This window comes from Petromyzon marinus, chromosome 24 (assembly GCF_048934315.1).
Source record: "Petromyzon marinus isolate PM22_M1 ecotype Great Lakes invasive population chromosome 24, UKy_Petmar_22M1.pri1.0, whole genome shotgun sequence".
NCBI classification, from domain to species: Eukaryota; Metazoa; Chordata; class Hyperoartia; order Petromyzontiformes; family Petromyzontidae; genus Petromyzon; species Petromyzon marinus.
In genome coordinates, this window is record NC_133690.1 from 10,064,258 (window position 1) to 10,081,763 (window position 17,506).

The following is a 17,506-nucleotide window of genomic DNA, read 5'->3' on the forward strand; positions in this document are numbered from 1 at the left end:
AATCACGCAAATCAAATATCGGGGCCCCACCTGACCGATTGCCACACCCCTCTGAGTCGATAATGTGGTTACGCGACTGGAGCATCCTCCTCTGGACTCCACAATACACGAGGGAGGTGATGTGGCCAGCCCTCCCGCTGTCCGTGCACGATGTATTGATTTAAGGCTGAGCCCGACATGAGGAGGGCAGGTAGCTGGACAGATTCACGTAGCAGACATGCCATTGACGTCAGCCGTGGCTGGGATCTGGCCACGGGCAGTGCACGAACCACTCTACCACTGCTCCCCATGTACACATACCTACACGTACCTACACGTACCTACACATACCTACACATACCTACACGTACCTACACGTACCTACACGTACGTACACATACCTACACGTACGTACACATACCTACATATACCTACACATACCTACACGTACGTACACATACCTACACATACCTACATATACTTACACATACCTACACATACCTACACGTACGTACACATACCTACACATACCTACACGTACGTACACTCGCGTACGCACGTCATGCTTCTGGATAGCTTCTACACTTACCGAGCGTGGGCGTCATCGAAGCTGACAAGTTGATATTTTTATAGTGGTGGTGACTGATGATACTAAATATTATGATGATCATGCTGCTGATATTGAAATATTGCTAATGCTGTTTCTGCAGCATCGATGATGATGATAACAATGCTTTTGGTGGTGACACAGACAAAGATGATTATGAGGCTGTTGTTAATAATGACGGTGACGCTGCTGATGACGATAATGCGGCTGCTTTTGCTGTTGATGATCATGAATCTGCTGCTGCTGCTGATGATGATGACGATGAATCTCCTTCTCCGGCTGCATTTGGAATGCTGCTGGAGCTGCTGCTACCGACGATGACACCAATGGCAACGGCAGTGACGATGACGTTAAACGACACTCACGTGGGCAACCTCCTCCCCTCCTGTGCACCGTCCCCACCCCCCCCCGCCCAGCTACCCGGGGCTGCTGATCGTGCCGCAGGTGGCGAGCGATGCGGCGCTGCAGCGCGTGTCTCGCTGCTACCGCCAGGGCCGGCTGCCCGTGGTGTGCTGGCGCCACCCGCGTGCCCGCTCCGTGCTGCTGCGCTCGGGGGGGCTGCAGCAGAAGGGGGTTGTGGGCGGCCTCTTCCGCAACCCCAGCCCCCACGGCAGCGGAAACGGTGGCCTCGGTGAGCTCTCCGCACCCCCTCGTGCCACCCCCCCCCCACCACCACCCCGCCCCCACCCCCCGCCCCCGCCCAACCCTTGGCGAACTGAAATCAGAGACGTTCATGTTTGTCGACGAAGTGGGTTTTTTTTTGTTTCCATATGTTTTGATCGACGGTTGAATTTTTGAGTCGACCGAAGGTTATCGGGAATGGCGGTCACTGCGGCTGGTCCAACAAAGATGAAATTACGGACGATCATCATCACTCTTGTCACCTTCATCACGAGATCCACTGAGGCTGTCCTGGGTAATCAAAGCAGTCATCGTCATTATATAATGCAGTGTTTGTGGCTGCCATGGCAGGCTTCATTGGTCAAATGATAAGTTGATTGATTGATCAGGTGAGGGATTGGTTGATTTTATCAGCTGGTTGGTTGGCTGATGGGCAACTGATCAGTGATTGATTGGTCACCTAAATTGATTGGTTGACTGAATTATTCTCTGATTGTACGATTGGTTGGCTGATTGATTAATTGGGTGGCTGATTGCCAGATTAATTTATTTACGACTGATTTATCATCAGCTGATTGATTGGTCAGTCAGCTGATTGATCAGATAATTAAAATCGATCGGTCGGCAGTTTGGTTTGATTATTTTGTTTATTGGTCGGTCGGTCTGATCAATCGATTAGCTTATTTATCGATTGATCTCTTGATTGGCTGATTTGACACCCGAATCAGGTCCGGCCTCGTCCGAGTCCTCTGCGAGTCTGGAGCAGGAGAAGTACCTGCTGGCCATCATGGCCACCATGCCAGGAGCGGCCGCGGAGATCTGGGGTCGCGGGGTCACCGTCCGCGGGTCCCAGGCCAACCATGACGCCGGTGAGACTTCGCGGGCGCTCCTCGCGAACAGCACCCGCCCCAACGCTCCGTGAGGCTGCGGGTTAAGGTGCACGTGTGTGTGTGCAGCAGTCGTGTAGCGGTTAGCGCGCCGTGCTACAAACCCAGCGATTATCTGAATCGTTTCTGGGCCTCCCCTAGGTCGACTCAGCCTCGAATGAGTTGATGGTGTGTAAACATCGCCACTGGGGAGACAAAGACGGCCGTGCACGGTGCTGACCACCTACCCCCTTGTGTGCCGTCCCGGCCTTCATAGGTGGTCGCTAACACCACTTGCTCCTTACAGTCTGTTAAGGCTGCACGGGGGATCTTGTTTGCAGGTGTGTGCATAGTGGGGAGCTGCAGTGTCGTGGTCGTTCCACTGCACTGCGAACACGACTGCTGGAGTTCAATTCTCAGCAATGGTTAAGATCAGTGGTCTACGCACTGGTGGCTGTTGTTATTGTGCACACACGCACCTGTACGTGCATGTCTGCGTGTGTGTGTGTACACCTTCATGTGTGCTGTCTGTGTGTTCGTGAAAGTTAATCTGTTCCGCATGTGCTTGTGCACATGGGCATGAGCTTATGTATGTCTGTCCCCTCTGTTCTAACACACTGGCGTGGCCTCGCACATTAACACATACATGCTTACCTATTCACTGCTCACACACCGGTACGCTCTCACACAATAATGATAACTTACACACACTCTCACGCGCACACATATGCTCACACACACGCTCACACACACGCTCACACACACGTTCACACTCACACGCTTGCACACACACACACACACGCTCACACACATGCACACACCGGCGCACTCGCACTGCAGCGAAGTGGGGCAGCCTGCGCGTGAGCCGTCGCTTCACCAGCACCAGCAGCACAACCAGTGGCAGCAACCAGACGCTGAACCAGACTCCGGCCGATTCGGCGGCCACCACCACCACCACCCCGCCGCCCGGCACGCCCCGCCTGGACACGCGCGGCAAGGCCTCCGGCGGCCGCAACCCTCACCAGCTGCCGCTGAGCATCCACAAAGCGGCACTCTACGTCGTGGGAGACAAGGCCCAGCTGAAGGTGGGGGGCCCCCCCCCACCACCGCTCCCCCCCACCACCACCCCCACCACCCCTCAAACACGACGATCTGCCCGCTCATCTCTGTGGCCGTCTGGAACGCTCTCCGTTCCAATATTAGAAAACCACTGGAGCGATGCACTCTTAAATCGTCTAGATTGACATTTTATTTATTTGGAACTGCTTTTTGTGTTTAATTTGTTGTCCTTCCCCCGTGCCTCCGATTAGCACGGTTGGCTACGTGCGGTGCGAAAGAAGTTCAACACAGTACATACATTCCACCGAGGTTGCGATTGCCGCCTCTCCCCCGAGACGTTGACTCTAAAGCCGTGGATAGCCAGCCCACTGGGTCACCGACCGCCGTCGTTCCCGCGCTCAGTGTTTTTTGCCCGCCGTCGCCCTCCGACCCCGCAGGGCTGGAGGAAGGAGGGCCTGGTGGCGATGGAGACCATCCCTGTGGACATGGCCGACCTGTCTGCCATGCGCAGCAGCTTCCGTAAGCTGCTGCACGCGTGCTGCCCCAGCTCTGCGCCCACGGACGGCGGCTCCTCCGCCTTCTTGACGGCGCTGGAGCAGTCGGAGTGGCTGCCACAGGTGCCGTCCATCGTGTTTTGTGTCCGGGCGGAACTGACCGTAATATTTTAGCCGAAGGGTTTGGGAATTCGGCTCACTCGCACCTTTTTGATTGTTATCGGGATGCCATCATGGTGCATTCAATTGAAAATGCGTCGGGAAGTTGTCAGATTTGTGAAGCCAATTTGGACTGATAAGAGTGTCGACGGGGAGGCCTTGGTTGCTGGAGGGGTGAGCATGTGAATGTGAGTAGAGCAATGAGAGAGGGGGGGAGAAGGGCAGGCAGCGGGTTTACTCCTGCAGGACCTTGAAGAGAGGGAGCGCAGTCTTGCAGATGATTTGCGAGTTGATTGAGAGCCAGTCCGAGAGATCTGGGGAATCGTTGTGATTGGTTCTGTTCTACGGGTACAGAGGGGGTGACTGCTTCGGCGACGTTCGGAATACTTGATGTGCGCGAGAGAACCACATCTCCCCAGCTAAGCAAACAATGTTTGGTGTCGGTAAGATTGCTGAAAGTGGTAAAAAAATATCACGACGTTTCGATCGCAACACAAACAATCGTCATCAGGTGGGACAACCACAGCAATAACAAACTGCTGAAGTAGGCGAGAGATCTGCCGTGGAACGAGGTTATATAGTAGGCCTCGGCAGTAGGGGGGGAGAGAGAAGGGGGGGGAACCCATAGTGGAATTCAAACGCAGCTTTCTGTTTCTTCCTCTGTCTCCCCCCGCTCCCCCCCCCCCCCCCCCCCACATACACAATGTGACGTCCTTACCCACAGCTGCAGCGCCTCTTGCAGCTGAGTGGCCTGGTCGTGGAGCTCCTGGAGGGAGGATCGTCCGTCATCGTGGGCCTGGAGGATGGCTGGGACACGACCACGCAGGTACGGTGTAACGGCAAAGATCCCCCGTATAGCCTTAACAGACTGTTGGGGCAAGTGCTGTTAGCGAGTAGCACCTATGAAGGCCGGCACGGTGCACGAGGTGGTTGGTGGCCAGCACTACCACGCCCGGCCGCATTTGTCTCCCTCGTGGCGATGTGTACACACCGACCCAGGACCAGTTCAGATTATCGTCACTGGTGTTGGCCGTGAGCGGGATTCGAACTCGGGGCCCCGGTTGGTAGCGCAGCACGCTGACCGCTACACTACCATTCCCCACACACACACACACCTGTGAATGTGCATGGCCGCTATGTTTTTGTACATACAAACATAACGCTATTGGTAAACCCAGATACTGTCTAGAAACAACAACAGCAACATCAATTGATAGTTGTTTCTGTGTGGGCCAAATGGAAGTGCAATGACCAAATTCTCATCATTAAACCCCTCCACGACCCATGGAGATTGTCACATTTACAAAGATACTAGTTACACAGTGGCCAGTGTGTTGATCGAATTCTGATCAATAAAGCGGCTCACCGGCACATATGTTAAATTCACGTCATGAAAGGCTTTATCTTAGTAACCCACGTAAACTTGGGGGGTACACAGCTTGCAGAGATTAATTTCAAGAATCCGTCGCTGTATTGCTGTTTTCCGGCGACCTCTCTCTGCCCTGGTATTCCCAGGCAGTCTCCCATCCAAGCACTCGCGATCCTCACCGCGGCTTGGCTTCGGGAAAAACGGACGAGGCGGGGCGCGATCAGGGCCGTTCGCTATGAGGCAGACGCGATCGCGTTATCCGATCAGCATGGTTGGCTACGTGCTGTGCGAAAGTAGTGAAACATGCCTACGGGCGTACGTCCATCCGCGCCCGCCACGGGGTCGGCGGGCGTGCACGCGCCGTCGATTGACGGCCGATGCCCCCGCTGCGGCCCTCCCCCCCCCCCCCCCGTGCTCCGCGAGCCAGGTGGTGAGCCTGGTGCAGCTGCTGAGCGACCCGTTCTACCGCACGCTCGACGGCTTCCGGCTGCTCATCGAGAAGGAGTGGCTGGCGTTCGGGCACCGCTTCGGGCAGCGCAGCAACATGGGCGCGGGCGGGCAGAGCGCCAACTTCACCCCCGTCTTCCTGCAGTTCCTCGACTGCGTGCACCAGGTGATTGCCTCCCGCGGCTGCCCGACAGCGGTCTGCAAACAGTTGGCAACGTTCGCTCGCCCCTGCCCGCTCGCTCGCTCGCCGGTCGTTTTCCGATCGATTGATCGATCAACGTGACGTTTATAACGCACCATAACTCCGCAAAGCCGAGACGGAAGCACGGATGGTTATAGACCGAGACTAGGCCGTGATCAGTGCTGGAGATTGAAACTAAACTATTGAAACTATTTTTTTATTTTACCAGGTAAGGCCCACTGAGATGTAAAGCTCATTTTCAGAAGCGATCTGGCTATCACAAATGATAGCTCAATGAAGTGGCTCATCATGCACGCAAACCTGCTTCACCCATTGCTTGATCCGGCTCTTCTCCCCCCATCCCCCCCCATAGGTGCAGTATCAGTTTCCCACGGAGTTTGAGTTCAACGATTACTACCTACGGTTCCTCGCCTACCACCACGTATCCAACCGCTTCCGCACCTTCCTGCTCGACTCGGACTACGAGCGCATCGAGCAGGGTGAGCGGTTATGAGCAGGGTGAGCGCGTCGTGCGGGGTGAGCGGGGGTGAGCGCTCAGACGCAGCTCTGGGCAGCGACACGCACACACAGCACATGGTCACCACGATCTCGGGCCGCCGGGCTCCTAGCCCAGCGAGCACACTGTACACACGTGCGCTCGCACCCGCAAACACGCGCGCCCTGAAGGCTGCCGTGCGTGTGACCGCGTGCCGCAGGCGTGCTGTTCGAGGAGAAGGGCGCGCGCTCGTGCGGGCAGTCGCTCTGGGAGTACGTGGACTCGCTGCACCGCAGGGCGCCACTCTTCTACAGCTTCCTCTACTCCCCCGGCGAGGACAGCGAGGTGCACGCGTGACTCCGCGGGGACCGCGCGGAGTGTGAAACCTGCACGGGACCCTCGTGAACAGAGAGAGTCTTCGGACTCGGCGAGGCTTTGCTGGGCAAACGGGCGTCATATTCGTACTGCTTTTAATAGTCATCTATGCCTCGAGTTTCCTGGCTGGCTGAGCTCCTCTCCACCCCAACAGTCACTCTGTTTTGTTATTGGCCGTGGGCTGTTGCCACCGAAACTAGCTGAGTAACTGGCACATTTGGCTACGTAAGGTTCGAAAGAAGTTCAACATACACACATACAGGCTGGATTTCCCATGTAATAAATGAGCATTGAGTGGAATTGAAATGGAAGAAATTCAGGTGTATAATATATAGCGACACCGAAGAGGTGGGAGCAGTGAATACAGAGAAAACTGACCATGGTTCATTTAAAATCGCTCTAACTTTTGAATTCGTGCTCCAATTAATGTATTCATTTCACTGGAATATCCTTTAAACTCACAAAATTTGCATTATCTTGGCATTTCATGACGCAAAAAAGCAGGTTACTTTTAGCGATGCGAGTACAGGAGGGCTGTGATGAAAGTACGAACAAGGAGAGCTGTATTCTTGGGTCTTTCGGTAAAGTCACGTAGATAGGTTTAAAGAAAATAACAACAAAAAACTACGACGTTTCGATTGCAACACAAGCGGTCGTCTTCAGGAAAAAGGGAGACAACTGCTTGTGTTGTGATCGAAACGTCGTAGGTTTTTTTTGTTATTTTCTTTGAAGCTATCTACAGTGAGGGGAAAAAAGTATTTGATCCCCTGCTGAATTTGTACGTTTGCCCACTGGCAAAGAAATGATCAGTCTATATTTTTTATGGTAGGTTTATTTGAACAGTGAGAGACAGAATAACAACAAAGAAATCCAGAAAAACGCATGTCAAAAATTTTATAAGTTGATTTGCATTTTAATAAGGGAAATAAGTATTTGACCCCTCTGCAAAACATGACTTAGCACTTGGTGGCAAAACCCTTGTTGGCAATCACAGAGGTCAGACGTTTCTTGTAGTTGGCCACCAGGTTTGCACACATCTCAGGAGGGATTTTGTTCCACTCCTCTTTGCAGATCTTCTCCAAGTCATTAAGGTTTCGAGGCTGACGTTTGGAAACTCGAACCTTCAGCTCCCTCCACATATTTTCTATGGGATTAAGGTCTGGAGACTGACTAGGCCATTCCAGGACCTTAATGTGCTTCTTCTTGAGCCACTCCTTTGTTGCCTTGGCCGTGTGTTTTGGGTCATTGTCATGCTGGAATACCCATCCACGACCCATTTTCAATGCCCTGGCTGAGGGAAGGAGGTTCTCACCCAAGATTTGACGGTACATGGCCCTGTCCATCGTCCCTTTGATTCGGTGAAGTTGTCCTGTCCCCTTAGCAGAAAAACACCCCCAAAGCATAATGTTTCCACCTCCATGTTTGACGGTGGGGATGGTGTTCTTTGGGTCATATGCAGCATTCCTCCTCCTCCAAACACGGCGAGTTGAGTTGATGCCAAAGAGCTCCATTTTGGTCTCATCTGACCACAACACTTTCACCCAGTTGTCCTCTGAATCATTCAGATGTTCATTGGCAAACTTCAGACGGGCATGTATATGTGCTTTCTTGAGCAGGGGGACCTTGTGGGCGCTGCAGGATTGCAGTCCTTCACGGCGTAGTGTGTTACCAATTGTTTTCTTGGTGACTATGGTCCCAGCTGCCTTGAGATCATTGACAAGATCCTCCCGTGTAGTTCTGGGCTGATTCCTCACCGTTCTCATGATCATTGCAACTCCACGAGGTGAGATCTTGCATGGAGCCCCAGGCCGAGGGAGATGGACAGTTCTTTTGTGTTTCTTCCATTTGTGAATGATCGCACCAACTGTTGTCACCTTCTCACCAAGCTGCTTGGCAATGGTCTTGTAGCCCATTCCAGCCTTGTGTAGGTCTACAATCTTGTCCCTGACATCCTTGGAGAGCTCTTTGGTCTTGGCCATTGTGGAGAGTTTGGAATCTGATTGATTGATTGCGTTTTTATGGATTTTCTTGTTGTTATTCTGTCTCTCACTGTTCAAATAAACCTACCATCAAAATTATAGACTGATCGTTTATTTCTCAGTGGGCAAACGTACACAATCAGCAGGGGATCAAATACTTTTTTTCCTTCACTGTACGTGACTTTACCGAAAGACCCATGAATTTGAATTCCCGCAGTCACGAAAGCTTTTATGTCAAAATTTAAGGAGAGCTGTCTCGCAACGGGTTCTCCACTCGCGACAATAACAAGCGTCCGTGCGTCCGCATGCCAGGTGCTGCGCCTGTGCTGCTCCACGGCCGCGCTGCACCTCTGGGGCTACTACACCGGCGAGGCTCTCAGGGAGGGGCCCCCCTACGACCCCGAGCTGCTGCCCGAAGCGGGGCACGGGGCGGACGAGTGGGCGCCCGACGGGGCGGCGGGGGGGGGCGGCCCCGGCTGCGGCACGGCCGTGGCCCAGAGCGGCCGGCGCACGCTGTGGTGGGGCTACGACGCGGTGGCGCGGACTCAGCCCGATGGCATCACCGCCATGCTGCAGGTGCAAAGACAAAGATCCCGCCCCCTCTATAGCCTTTAACAGACCGTTGGGGCAAGGGCTGTTCGCGAGTAGCACCTATGAAGGCCGGCACAATACACGAGGGGGGTGGGTGGCCAGCGCCACACCCAGCTGCGTCTTATCCTTATGGCGGTACCCCGGGGTACCAAATAATACAAACTGGCCGAGGCAATTAAATATTGTATTTCTGGGACACTTTTTTTTTTTTCCTGGGGTGTAACTTAACTCCTCGACTGGGTTACCAATCAATCCCAAATCAGTGCTACTCCGCGATGTCGCAACGCAGCGAGGAGGATTGCGCCGAAACCCTGAACGCTCGTACGCAATCATAGTACATCGTGAGTACAGCTCGTCGAGATGAGTCGATTTCCGCATCGCCGACCATCAACAGACTAAAAGTGACTGCATCACGGACATTACGCGGGAGCCGGGGTACTATGGTACCCCGGGGTACCACCACGAGGTCCATTTGTCTCTAGTGGCAATGTTTACACACCGCACCAGGTGGTCATTTGAGGTTGAGTCAACTTAGAGGAGGCCCAGAACCGGTTCAGATATTTGTCTCGGGTGTTGGCCGTGAGCGGTAATCGAATTCAGGTCCCCCGGATCATAGTGCGGCGTGCTAACCGCTACACTACCGCTCCCCAGATGCTCGCACGTATGCACATGCACATGAATATAGTTAGCGGTTAATCTGTACGTATTTACGCGTGTAGGATTGTCCGGAAAACCTTTTTTCTAGACCGCTCTGCCAATTTAATTGGATGCGGTGTCATTTGAAAGGTTTCGATGTGAAGTTTTTCATGCGAACGAGGCCGAAGTTATGAGGGGATGTTATCACAATAATTACTTATCTACCCAGGAAAGCCAATAGGTCCAATAATAAATATTAAGGGGTGCCCTGCATTGTGCCACTGGGCTAACGCCAATGCCACTGTATACTTTTAGCTATGGGAGGTAACCGGAGATGCCCAAGGAAACCCATGCAGAACAGGGGACCACAGCATACAAACTCCACGCACAGAAAGGCACCCGAGTCGGGAACCGAACCCAGGCCTTGTATCACCACTGCACCACCCTGCCGTCTGTGGACAAGTGCTGCTACAGCTGGACGAGTGTAGGGCTGACACTGCTGCTACCGCTGTGTCCTGGCAGGAGATCCAGCGGCTGGAGACGGCTCTGGGCCGCACGGGCGAGCGCTGGAAGGAGACCTGGGACCGCGCCAGGGCCAAGGTTCCCCACACCTCCCCGGTGAGACTGCACGGAACCGAGAGGGGTAGCTTCTCGCACTGCGCATGTGTGTGTGTGTGCGTGCTGTCCCAACGGGGAGTGGTAGTGTAGCGGTTAGAGCGCTGGACTATGAACCGGACGATCCGTTCACGGCAAACACCAGTGACGATTATCTGAACCGGTACTAGGCCTCCCCTCGGTCGACTCAGCCTCAAATGAGTACCTGGTGCGATGTGGAAACATCGCCACTAGGGAGACAAAGGCGGCCGGGCACGGTGTTGGCCTTTATAGGTGCTCGCTAACAGCACTTGCTCCTACAGTCTGTTAAGGCTATACGGGGGATCTTTGTCTTTATCTGTTGTGCTGTTCCAACGGCGGCCGCAGGGCATGGTGCTGGCCACTCACCCCCTCGTGTGCCAACGTCGCTCTTTGTAGGTGCTCGCACACAGCACTTGCTCCAACAGTCTGTGAAGTCTATGCGGGGCAGTGGGGGGTCTTTGTCTTTCACGTGAATACAAATACAGTAGTACAGTGGTACAACGTCACATGTCTGTCTCTCTGGGGATTGAAGTATAAGCAGATGTGTGAAAAGTTTTGGTCTGTGAACGTCTGTAGAGCATGACAGTTTCACGATGTACAAATACATCACTGGGCGAGGCGGTTCATCGGTCCAGGTGGATATGTGAGCAGCCGGATATGCAACATTTTTATGTAGTTACCAGTGTGTCTATTTATCAAAGGGACTGTGGTTAGGTCTACACTGCTCTAAGGTAGCAGAGACCTGAGTTCTATTTCCATCCACAGTTAGCATCAGTGGCAAGCGGTATCTGAACCTGCCTTTGGCCAACCCTAGGTGGACTTAAATTAGTACCTGGTGAAGTGTGTAAACATTTGCAATGGGGGAGGCAGAGGCAACCATGAGTGATGCTGGCCAAAAAGCATGCCATCATGTATTGCGTCGGCCTTAATAAGTGCTTACTAAATGCACTTGCCCCAGTAGTCCATATGGCTATATGGGGAGTATAATGTGCATGTGTGTGTATATATATACCTTCATTATGGTGGCCGCCAACTCGCTCCATGGTAGATTGAGTGTGACAACGCAGGACCGCGAGAGACTGTTTCCGGCTTGGAGGAGGCCTTCACACACGCAGCAGTAGACAGATCGTGGCTGATTATGACGATGTTGGGGGGTGGTACCGTAGCAGCGACGGAGGCATTTAAAAACGAGCCGCTCGCTGTGCCAACAGAAGGGCTCTCTCGTCCCGTCGGGGGCCCCGTACTCGCGTCCCTCTCTCGGGAGCATGGGGGCGTCGCTCAAGGCCCTGGACGCCCCTTTCGGGGACCCGGCCGGGCCCGAAGATGGGGACAGCGTGGCCTCATGGGCCCCGACGTCGTCCGGCATGGACGAGCCGCAGCCGCCGCTCACCCCCGACGTCGACTACTACTCTGGCTTCCCCATCAGCGACTCGGAGCAGAGGTTCGCTTCCCGATACCTCTTGATATTTTCCTCCACCCTTTACAATTCTGAAAGTTGCAGGGTGAGTGTCCCGTTCACCGCCGGATCTTGGAACGCGCAAGCGACTCAGCGTTAGTTTTATTGTTGAGAGGAGGCGTAGCGCCGCTGTTTTTAGAGGCATTGTACTGTACTCACTGCAGAGAACTATAGCGACACGACCGCACTCTACGTTAGCTGGCGCCAAACTTTGACTTTAACTTACGATTCCGATGAGAATCGATTCCTTTCCGATGACTAAAACATAGGTAATTGGAACCGAATCGGAAGAAGACCCGCTGACGTACGTCATTGGGAAATGGTTGAATTGTCTGCATATTTTTCCGCACATTTCATCCACATTTCATCCCCATTACGCCACCGGTGTCATGTCACGAGATGAAGAATCCATTGCTGTTATTGGCAGAGCTGTGCGCGTGGCCCTCTGTGTTGGAAAAACATAAGCGGATTTCACAGAGCTACATCCTGACGTTCCTTTAAGTGACCGCCGGTCCACGCGATAGGAGGCAACACTTGACATCCTACGCTGTCCCGGACAGTAATGTCCTTTGCATGGCAGGCAAACTGATATTGTTTAAGTCTCAGAGCTAGAATTTTGCCAAATTCAATGCAGAATCAGATTTAACTTGATGGGTTTTTTTTGTTGTTGTGTGGAATCACGGTTTAATTACGAGTGAAATATGGCTTTGAGGATTACATTGTGAGGCTCAAATTAAACAGTGCAGCTTGCCTGCCAAGTGCTTAAAGCCATGCTGTTGTTCATCGAGACCCGTTAAACGTTGGCTGCAAGGCTGCAGGAAATCAAGTTGCATGTCACGTGGCTCTGCAGCTCAGAACGTTGTTCAACATCTTTTTGAGATTAGTTTTTCTTTTATATATGGTTGTAACAATCACTCAAAATGTCTGTGCAGGTCGTTGTGACCTCGTGGGCCCCGAGGCTTACGTGATCAGGTTTTTTTGTCATGCAAAAATCTCTCTTACGATTATGGCTGGAGAAAGATAGAGGTGGCTCAGCGGGCAACACGAACACATTATTATTCATTAAATGTACATTTGATGCAGAATTCATACATATTTTTTAATGCATAAATACCCAGCACGCAGCTTATCTGGCACACTGGCTGTAGCCATCATCATCATCATCCCTCTCATGGGGTTTATGCCTCATTCCAAAATCTGCATCAGATGTCCCACGGACAAACTGGGCCCCGTCATAAGACCAAGGAATCTCTACCACTGGCCTACAGTTATGAACCCTGCGCCTATGCTCATTGAACGAATGGGTTGAGTGTTTTTGTTAATTGTGTGTGCAGCACTGCCAACGCAGCAGTAGCATCACCAAATAATTCGTTTAACCAAGTACAGAATGTTCAACTAGACCTGCAGTTGGCGAGGTTGACAAAATTAGTACCAACTCTGCACATCGCCTAAGCAATGTGGAATGTCCACCACTAACCCAGGGCTGCCAGTGTAGATGTGTGCCTCGCCGATGTTCATTTTAGCTGAAAATGCTTTTGGTGTGTAAGTAAGCTTCTACACCTGTGAAGATGAACTGTTCTTGCCAAAAATGTTCTCATTGAAACCAGAGTGGCTATCAGGATGCCTTAGGAGCATTACATTGTGCTCCACAGTGCAATGACGTCAAGACTATTTGCCGCAAGTACCTGGTATGCGAGTACTTGGTTTCTGAGTACCTGGTGCAGTGTGTATACAACTACTGAACTGTAGAGACAGAGGTGGCCAGCCGTGGTACCGGCCACAACAACACCTCCTCAGCAACGCCGTGTCTGCTTTAATGGGTGCTCACTCACAGCAACTTGCCCCCAAAAGATGTATATTGCAATATGGGAGACATTTGTCTTACGTGTGCGAGGGGAGTTCCAAACAGTGGCTTAGTGGATCGTGCGTGGTGCTACGATCCCAGCGATCTTGATTCGATCCCTGACCACGCGCGACGTCAGCGATGCCTGAACCTGCACTGAGCCTCGTATGGGTTTCTGTGGTGTGGTCATGCACGTTGACACTAGGAAGACAAAGACGGCCAGGGCCCACTGTCTCAGCGTGCTCATTAACAACGCGTGCTCCGTTGGTCTCAGCAGCTGATGTTTGTCTTTGTTTCGTGTGTGCGCAGGTCATACGAAGGTGTCCTCTACAAGCGAGGTGCCCTTCTGAAGGGCTGGAAGGCGCGCTGGTTTGTGCTGGACAAAACGAAACACCAGGTACACGTTGGGTGGGAGGGTGAGTGGGCCGTGAGGGTGAGCGGTATGCGAGGGTGAGTGGTTTGCGAGCTGGAGTGGTACATTACGGTGGGTGGGTATGTGAAGGTGAGTGAGGCTTGAGGGTGAGTGGTGTGTGAGGATGAATGTGGGTGGGTGGAATGGGAGGGTGAGTGAGGGTGGGAGGGTGGGATGGGAGGGTGGGTGATAAGTGAGGGTGAGTGGGGCGGAAGGGTGAGTGGGATGGGAGTGTGAGTGAGTGGTGTGTGAGGGTGAGCGAAGGTAATTGGGATGGGAGGGTGAGGAGGGGGATGGTGTTGAGCCTGTGCCGATGTTTGTTGTCAGCACAGCAGCTGGTTTAGTCATCTGTGGGCTTACTAGCATGGGCTCACTTCACGATACCATCTGAATATCCTCTGTAAGTGAAAAGATTTTACTTTCAAAATTCTCATTTCACTGCTTAAGCTGTCTAGGTGGAAGAATTGTGCGTATTTCAAGTGTATTCGTCACCTGTGAATCTGTTGGTTTGCAGCGAACCTACGCAGTTATGTCTGGTTCTCCTCTTTCGACATTTTATTTCCATAGAGGCATTCGGCACTGTACATTTAAAATGCGTCTTCTGCCTACACGCGCCAATAAGCAGCCCACGCGGCCCCATTTACAGGCATGTGGCATGCAGATACTGTGCAGGACCCTTATCTTCAAACGCTCTTTTAACTTCAAAGAGCTTATTCACATTCACAGTCCTATTGATTACAAATGTGCTAATCAGTCACGTTTGGCCAGCGGCTGATTAGGATGATGAAAAACTGATTACGCTCCAGTCAGACAATCAACAAATATTAACTTTTTTGGAATGCTTTATCGATCCGTAAGCAACCACTCTTCTCCCTGCCCCCACCTTCGCCCCAACAACACTGTTTAAGACTCTCTCTTCTCTTTCCCTGAAAACCTCAAGAACAATTAATATTAATTTCAGATCACCATTATGCTGCACAGTATTTGCAAGGAGGAACCACAGACAAGAATGGAAGGCCGCCAGGCAGTGAGCTGGTGCCACGGTGGTGAGATGTTAACTACCCCACCCGGTATACAGGAGGTTGTGGGTTCTATCCCGACCCTGACGCCTGCTGTATATTTGGAGTTTGCGGTGTCTTTCTCCCCGTGGTTGCGTGGATTTTTCTCCGGGTCCTCCGGTTTTTCCCTCCACATTTACAATCAATATGCTTAGAGTATTTGGCTGCTATAAATTTCCACAAGATACAATAAAATTATATTAAAACAAAAAACAATGAGTAATTTTATGCAGTCACGAAAGCTTTAATACTTTATTTCCACAAGATGCTAAGCCACTTCGTTGAGCTATCATTTGTGATAGCCAGCTTTCTTCTGAAAAAGAGCTATATACCTGGTAAAAAAGTTTTTTGATCTGCAGTTCCCTTTAAAATATCATTATGATATTTTAAACCAGTTGATTGTTGACTATTTGTTGCAAAAAGGCCATTCGGTCAAACAACTGAGATTTTTGTTTTATTCCTCTTTGTGGCAGTATCTGTTTTAAAATACCTGGTGTTATTTTCTATTCGCCTGGCGTTTCACGTATAATTGCACCAACGCAGAAACTGAACAGCTTATTCGTATTTCATTTGCAGATCAATTTGGCCTCAATGAGCACCTAGTAGAGTGTGTAAACATCGCCACGAGGGAAACAAAAGTGGATGGGCGTGATGCTGACCACCCACCCCCTCGTGTGCCGCCACCGACCTTCGTGGGTGCTCGCTAACAGCACTTGGAAGTCTCGCACGGCCAGACGGCGGATGTGTACGCGCGTGTATTTGCGCGCACGTGTGCCTGTGGCCCTGTGCGTGACTGCGTGTGTGACGACCGTGCGTGCACTCGTGTCTGCCCGCACAGCTGCGCTACTACGACACGGCGGACGACCAGCACTGTAGGGGCGAGATCGACCTGGGGGACGTGGAGTCCGTGACTCCGGCCACTGCCACCCTGGGAGCCCCCAAGAACATGGAGGACAAGGCCTTCTTCGACGTACGTCGGCGCCGCGCCCACCGCTCGATTCACCACGGGTCCTTAAAACGAGGGAACTGAGCTGGAGCCGGGCTCTAATTATTTTTGGGGTGTCGCTGTGGCCAGATGTTTACGTCCTCGCCTGGTGTGCAGGAGGTCGTGGGTTCGATCCCGACCCTAACGCCTGCTGTATATTTGGGGGGTTTGCATGTTCTCCCCTCGGTCGTGTTAATTGCAGTTTGACAATTGTCAAACTACATTTTGTAGCTACATTTGACTGACAAACGGGAGTTAAGAACATTGAAAAAATAACATTTCCAATTCATAATTATCCCCACAAACTGAAAACATTGAATGTAAGCCTAGTCATACTTCAAGTACATACAAATTACATTCATGGATTAAATAAATGTAGACAAGGGAGGAGTACTGTTAGGGGCGATACGGTGGCAAGATGTTAACTACCTCGCCTGATTTACAGGAGGCCGTGGGTTTGATTCTGACCCCTGACTTTCCACATGATGAGCCACTTTCAGTTGAACTATCATTTGTGGCCCGGTCGCTTCTGTTAAAGAGCTACATAGCTCAGTGGGCCTGACCTGCTAAAATGAAAATAGTTTAGTTTAACATGTTTATTTTTTAAATGTGTTACGCGCACCAGACCACAGGGAGGTTTCGCAGCGCTGCGCAGTACAGCATAACAAAGCAACTTTCAATAATAGTCAATCATTTAACTTTCTGTCGGCGACACTGCACTTTTGGAACCCGATAACGGTTGCAAGGTAAACAATGGGCGCTCTTGTCGGCACACAGGTGCGCACCACGAAGCGCGTCTACAACTTCTGCGCCCAGGATGCCGCGTCGGCGCAGCAGTGGAGCGACCACATCCAGGGCTGCCTCTCGGACGCGTGACCTCCCCCCACCCCACCCCACCACCCCCCCACCAAGCCGAGCTCCTCCCCCCCCACCAAACCGAGCTCCTCCCCCACCCACCCCCCCACCAAGCCGAGCTCCTCCCCCCACCCACCCCCCCACCAAGCCGAGCTCCTCCCCCCACCCACCCCCCCACCAAGCCGAGCTCCTCCCCCCACCCACCCCCCCACCAAGCCGAGCTCCTCCCCCCACCCACCCCCCCACCAAGCCGAGCTCCTCCCCCCACCCCCCACCAAGCCGAGCTCCTCTCCCCACCCCCCCTACCAAGCCGAGCTCCTCCCCCCACCCCACCCCCCACCAAGCCGAGCTCCTCCCCCCACCCACCCCCCCACCAAGCCGAGCTCCTCCCTCGCGTCCCTA

The 17,506-nt window shown here is 52.5% G+C and overlaps 1 protein-coding gene across 1 annotated transcript in view; it reads left to right on the forward strand.

The window, feature by feature from the left end:
• Window positions 1-17,191, forward strand: part of LOC116945525 (myotubularin-related protein 5-like) — a 104,049-nt gene extending 86,858 nt beyond the window's left edge. The window contains exons 27-40 of the mRNA XM_032959889.2: window positions 1,003-1,217; window positions 1,936-2,076; window positions 2,914-3,158; window positions 3,570-3,749; window positions 4,510-4,611; window positions 5,582-5,767; window positions 6,156-6,282; window positions 6,499-6,623; window positions 8,945-9,208; window positions 10,382-10,477; window positions 11,707-11,936; window positions 14,104-14,191; window positions 16,103-16,234; window positions 17,027-17,191. Of these exons, the coding sequence (XP_032815780.2) occupies window positions 1,003-1,217; window positions 1,936-2,076; window positions 2,914-3,158; window positions 3,570-3,749; window positions 4,510-4,611; window positions 5,582-5,767; window positions 6,156-6,282; window positions 6,499-6,623; window positions 8,945-9,208; window positions 10,382-10,477; window positions 11,707-11,936; window positions 14,104-14,191; window positions 16,103-16,234; window positions 17,027-17,125 (2,230 nt within the window). The 3' untranslated portion in view covers window positions 17,126-17,191. The remainder of the gene's footprint in view (window positions 1-1,002; window positions 1,218-1,935; window positions 2,077-2,913; window positions 3,159-3,569; window positions 3,750-4,509; window positions 4,612-5,581; window positions 5,768-6,155; window positions 6,283-6,498; window positions 6,624-8,944; window positions 9,209-10,381; window positions 10,478-11,706; window positions 11,937-14,103; window positions 14,192-16,102; window positions 16,235-17,026) is intronic.
• The last annotated feature ends 315 nt before the right edge of the window (window positions 17,192-17,506 follow it).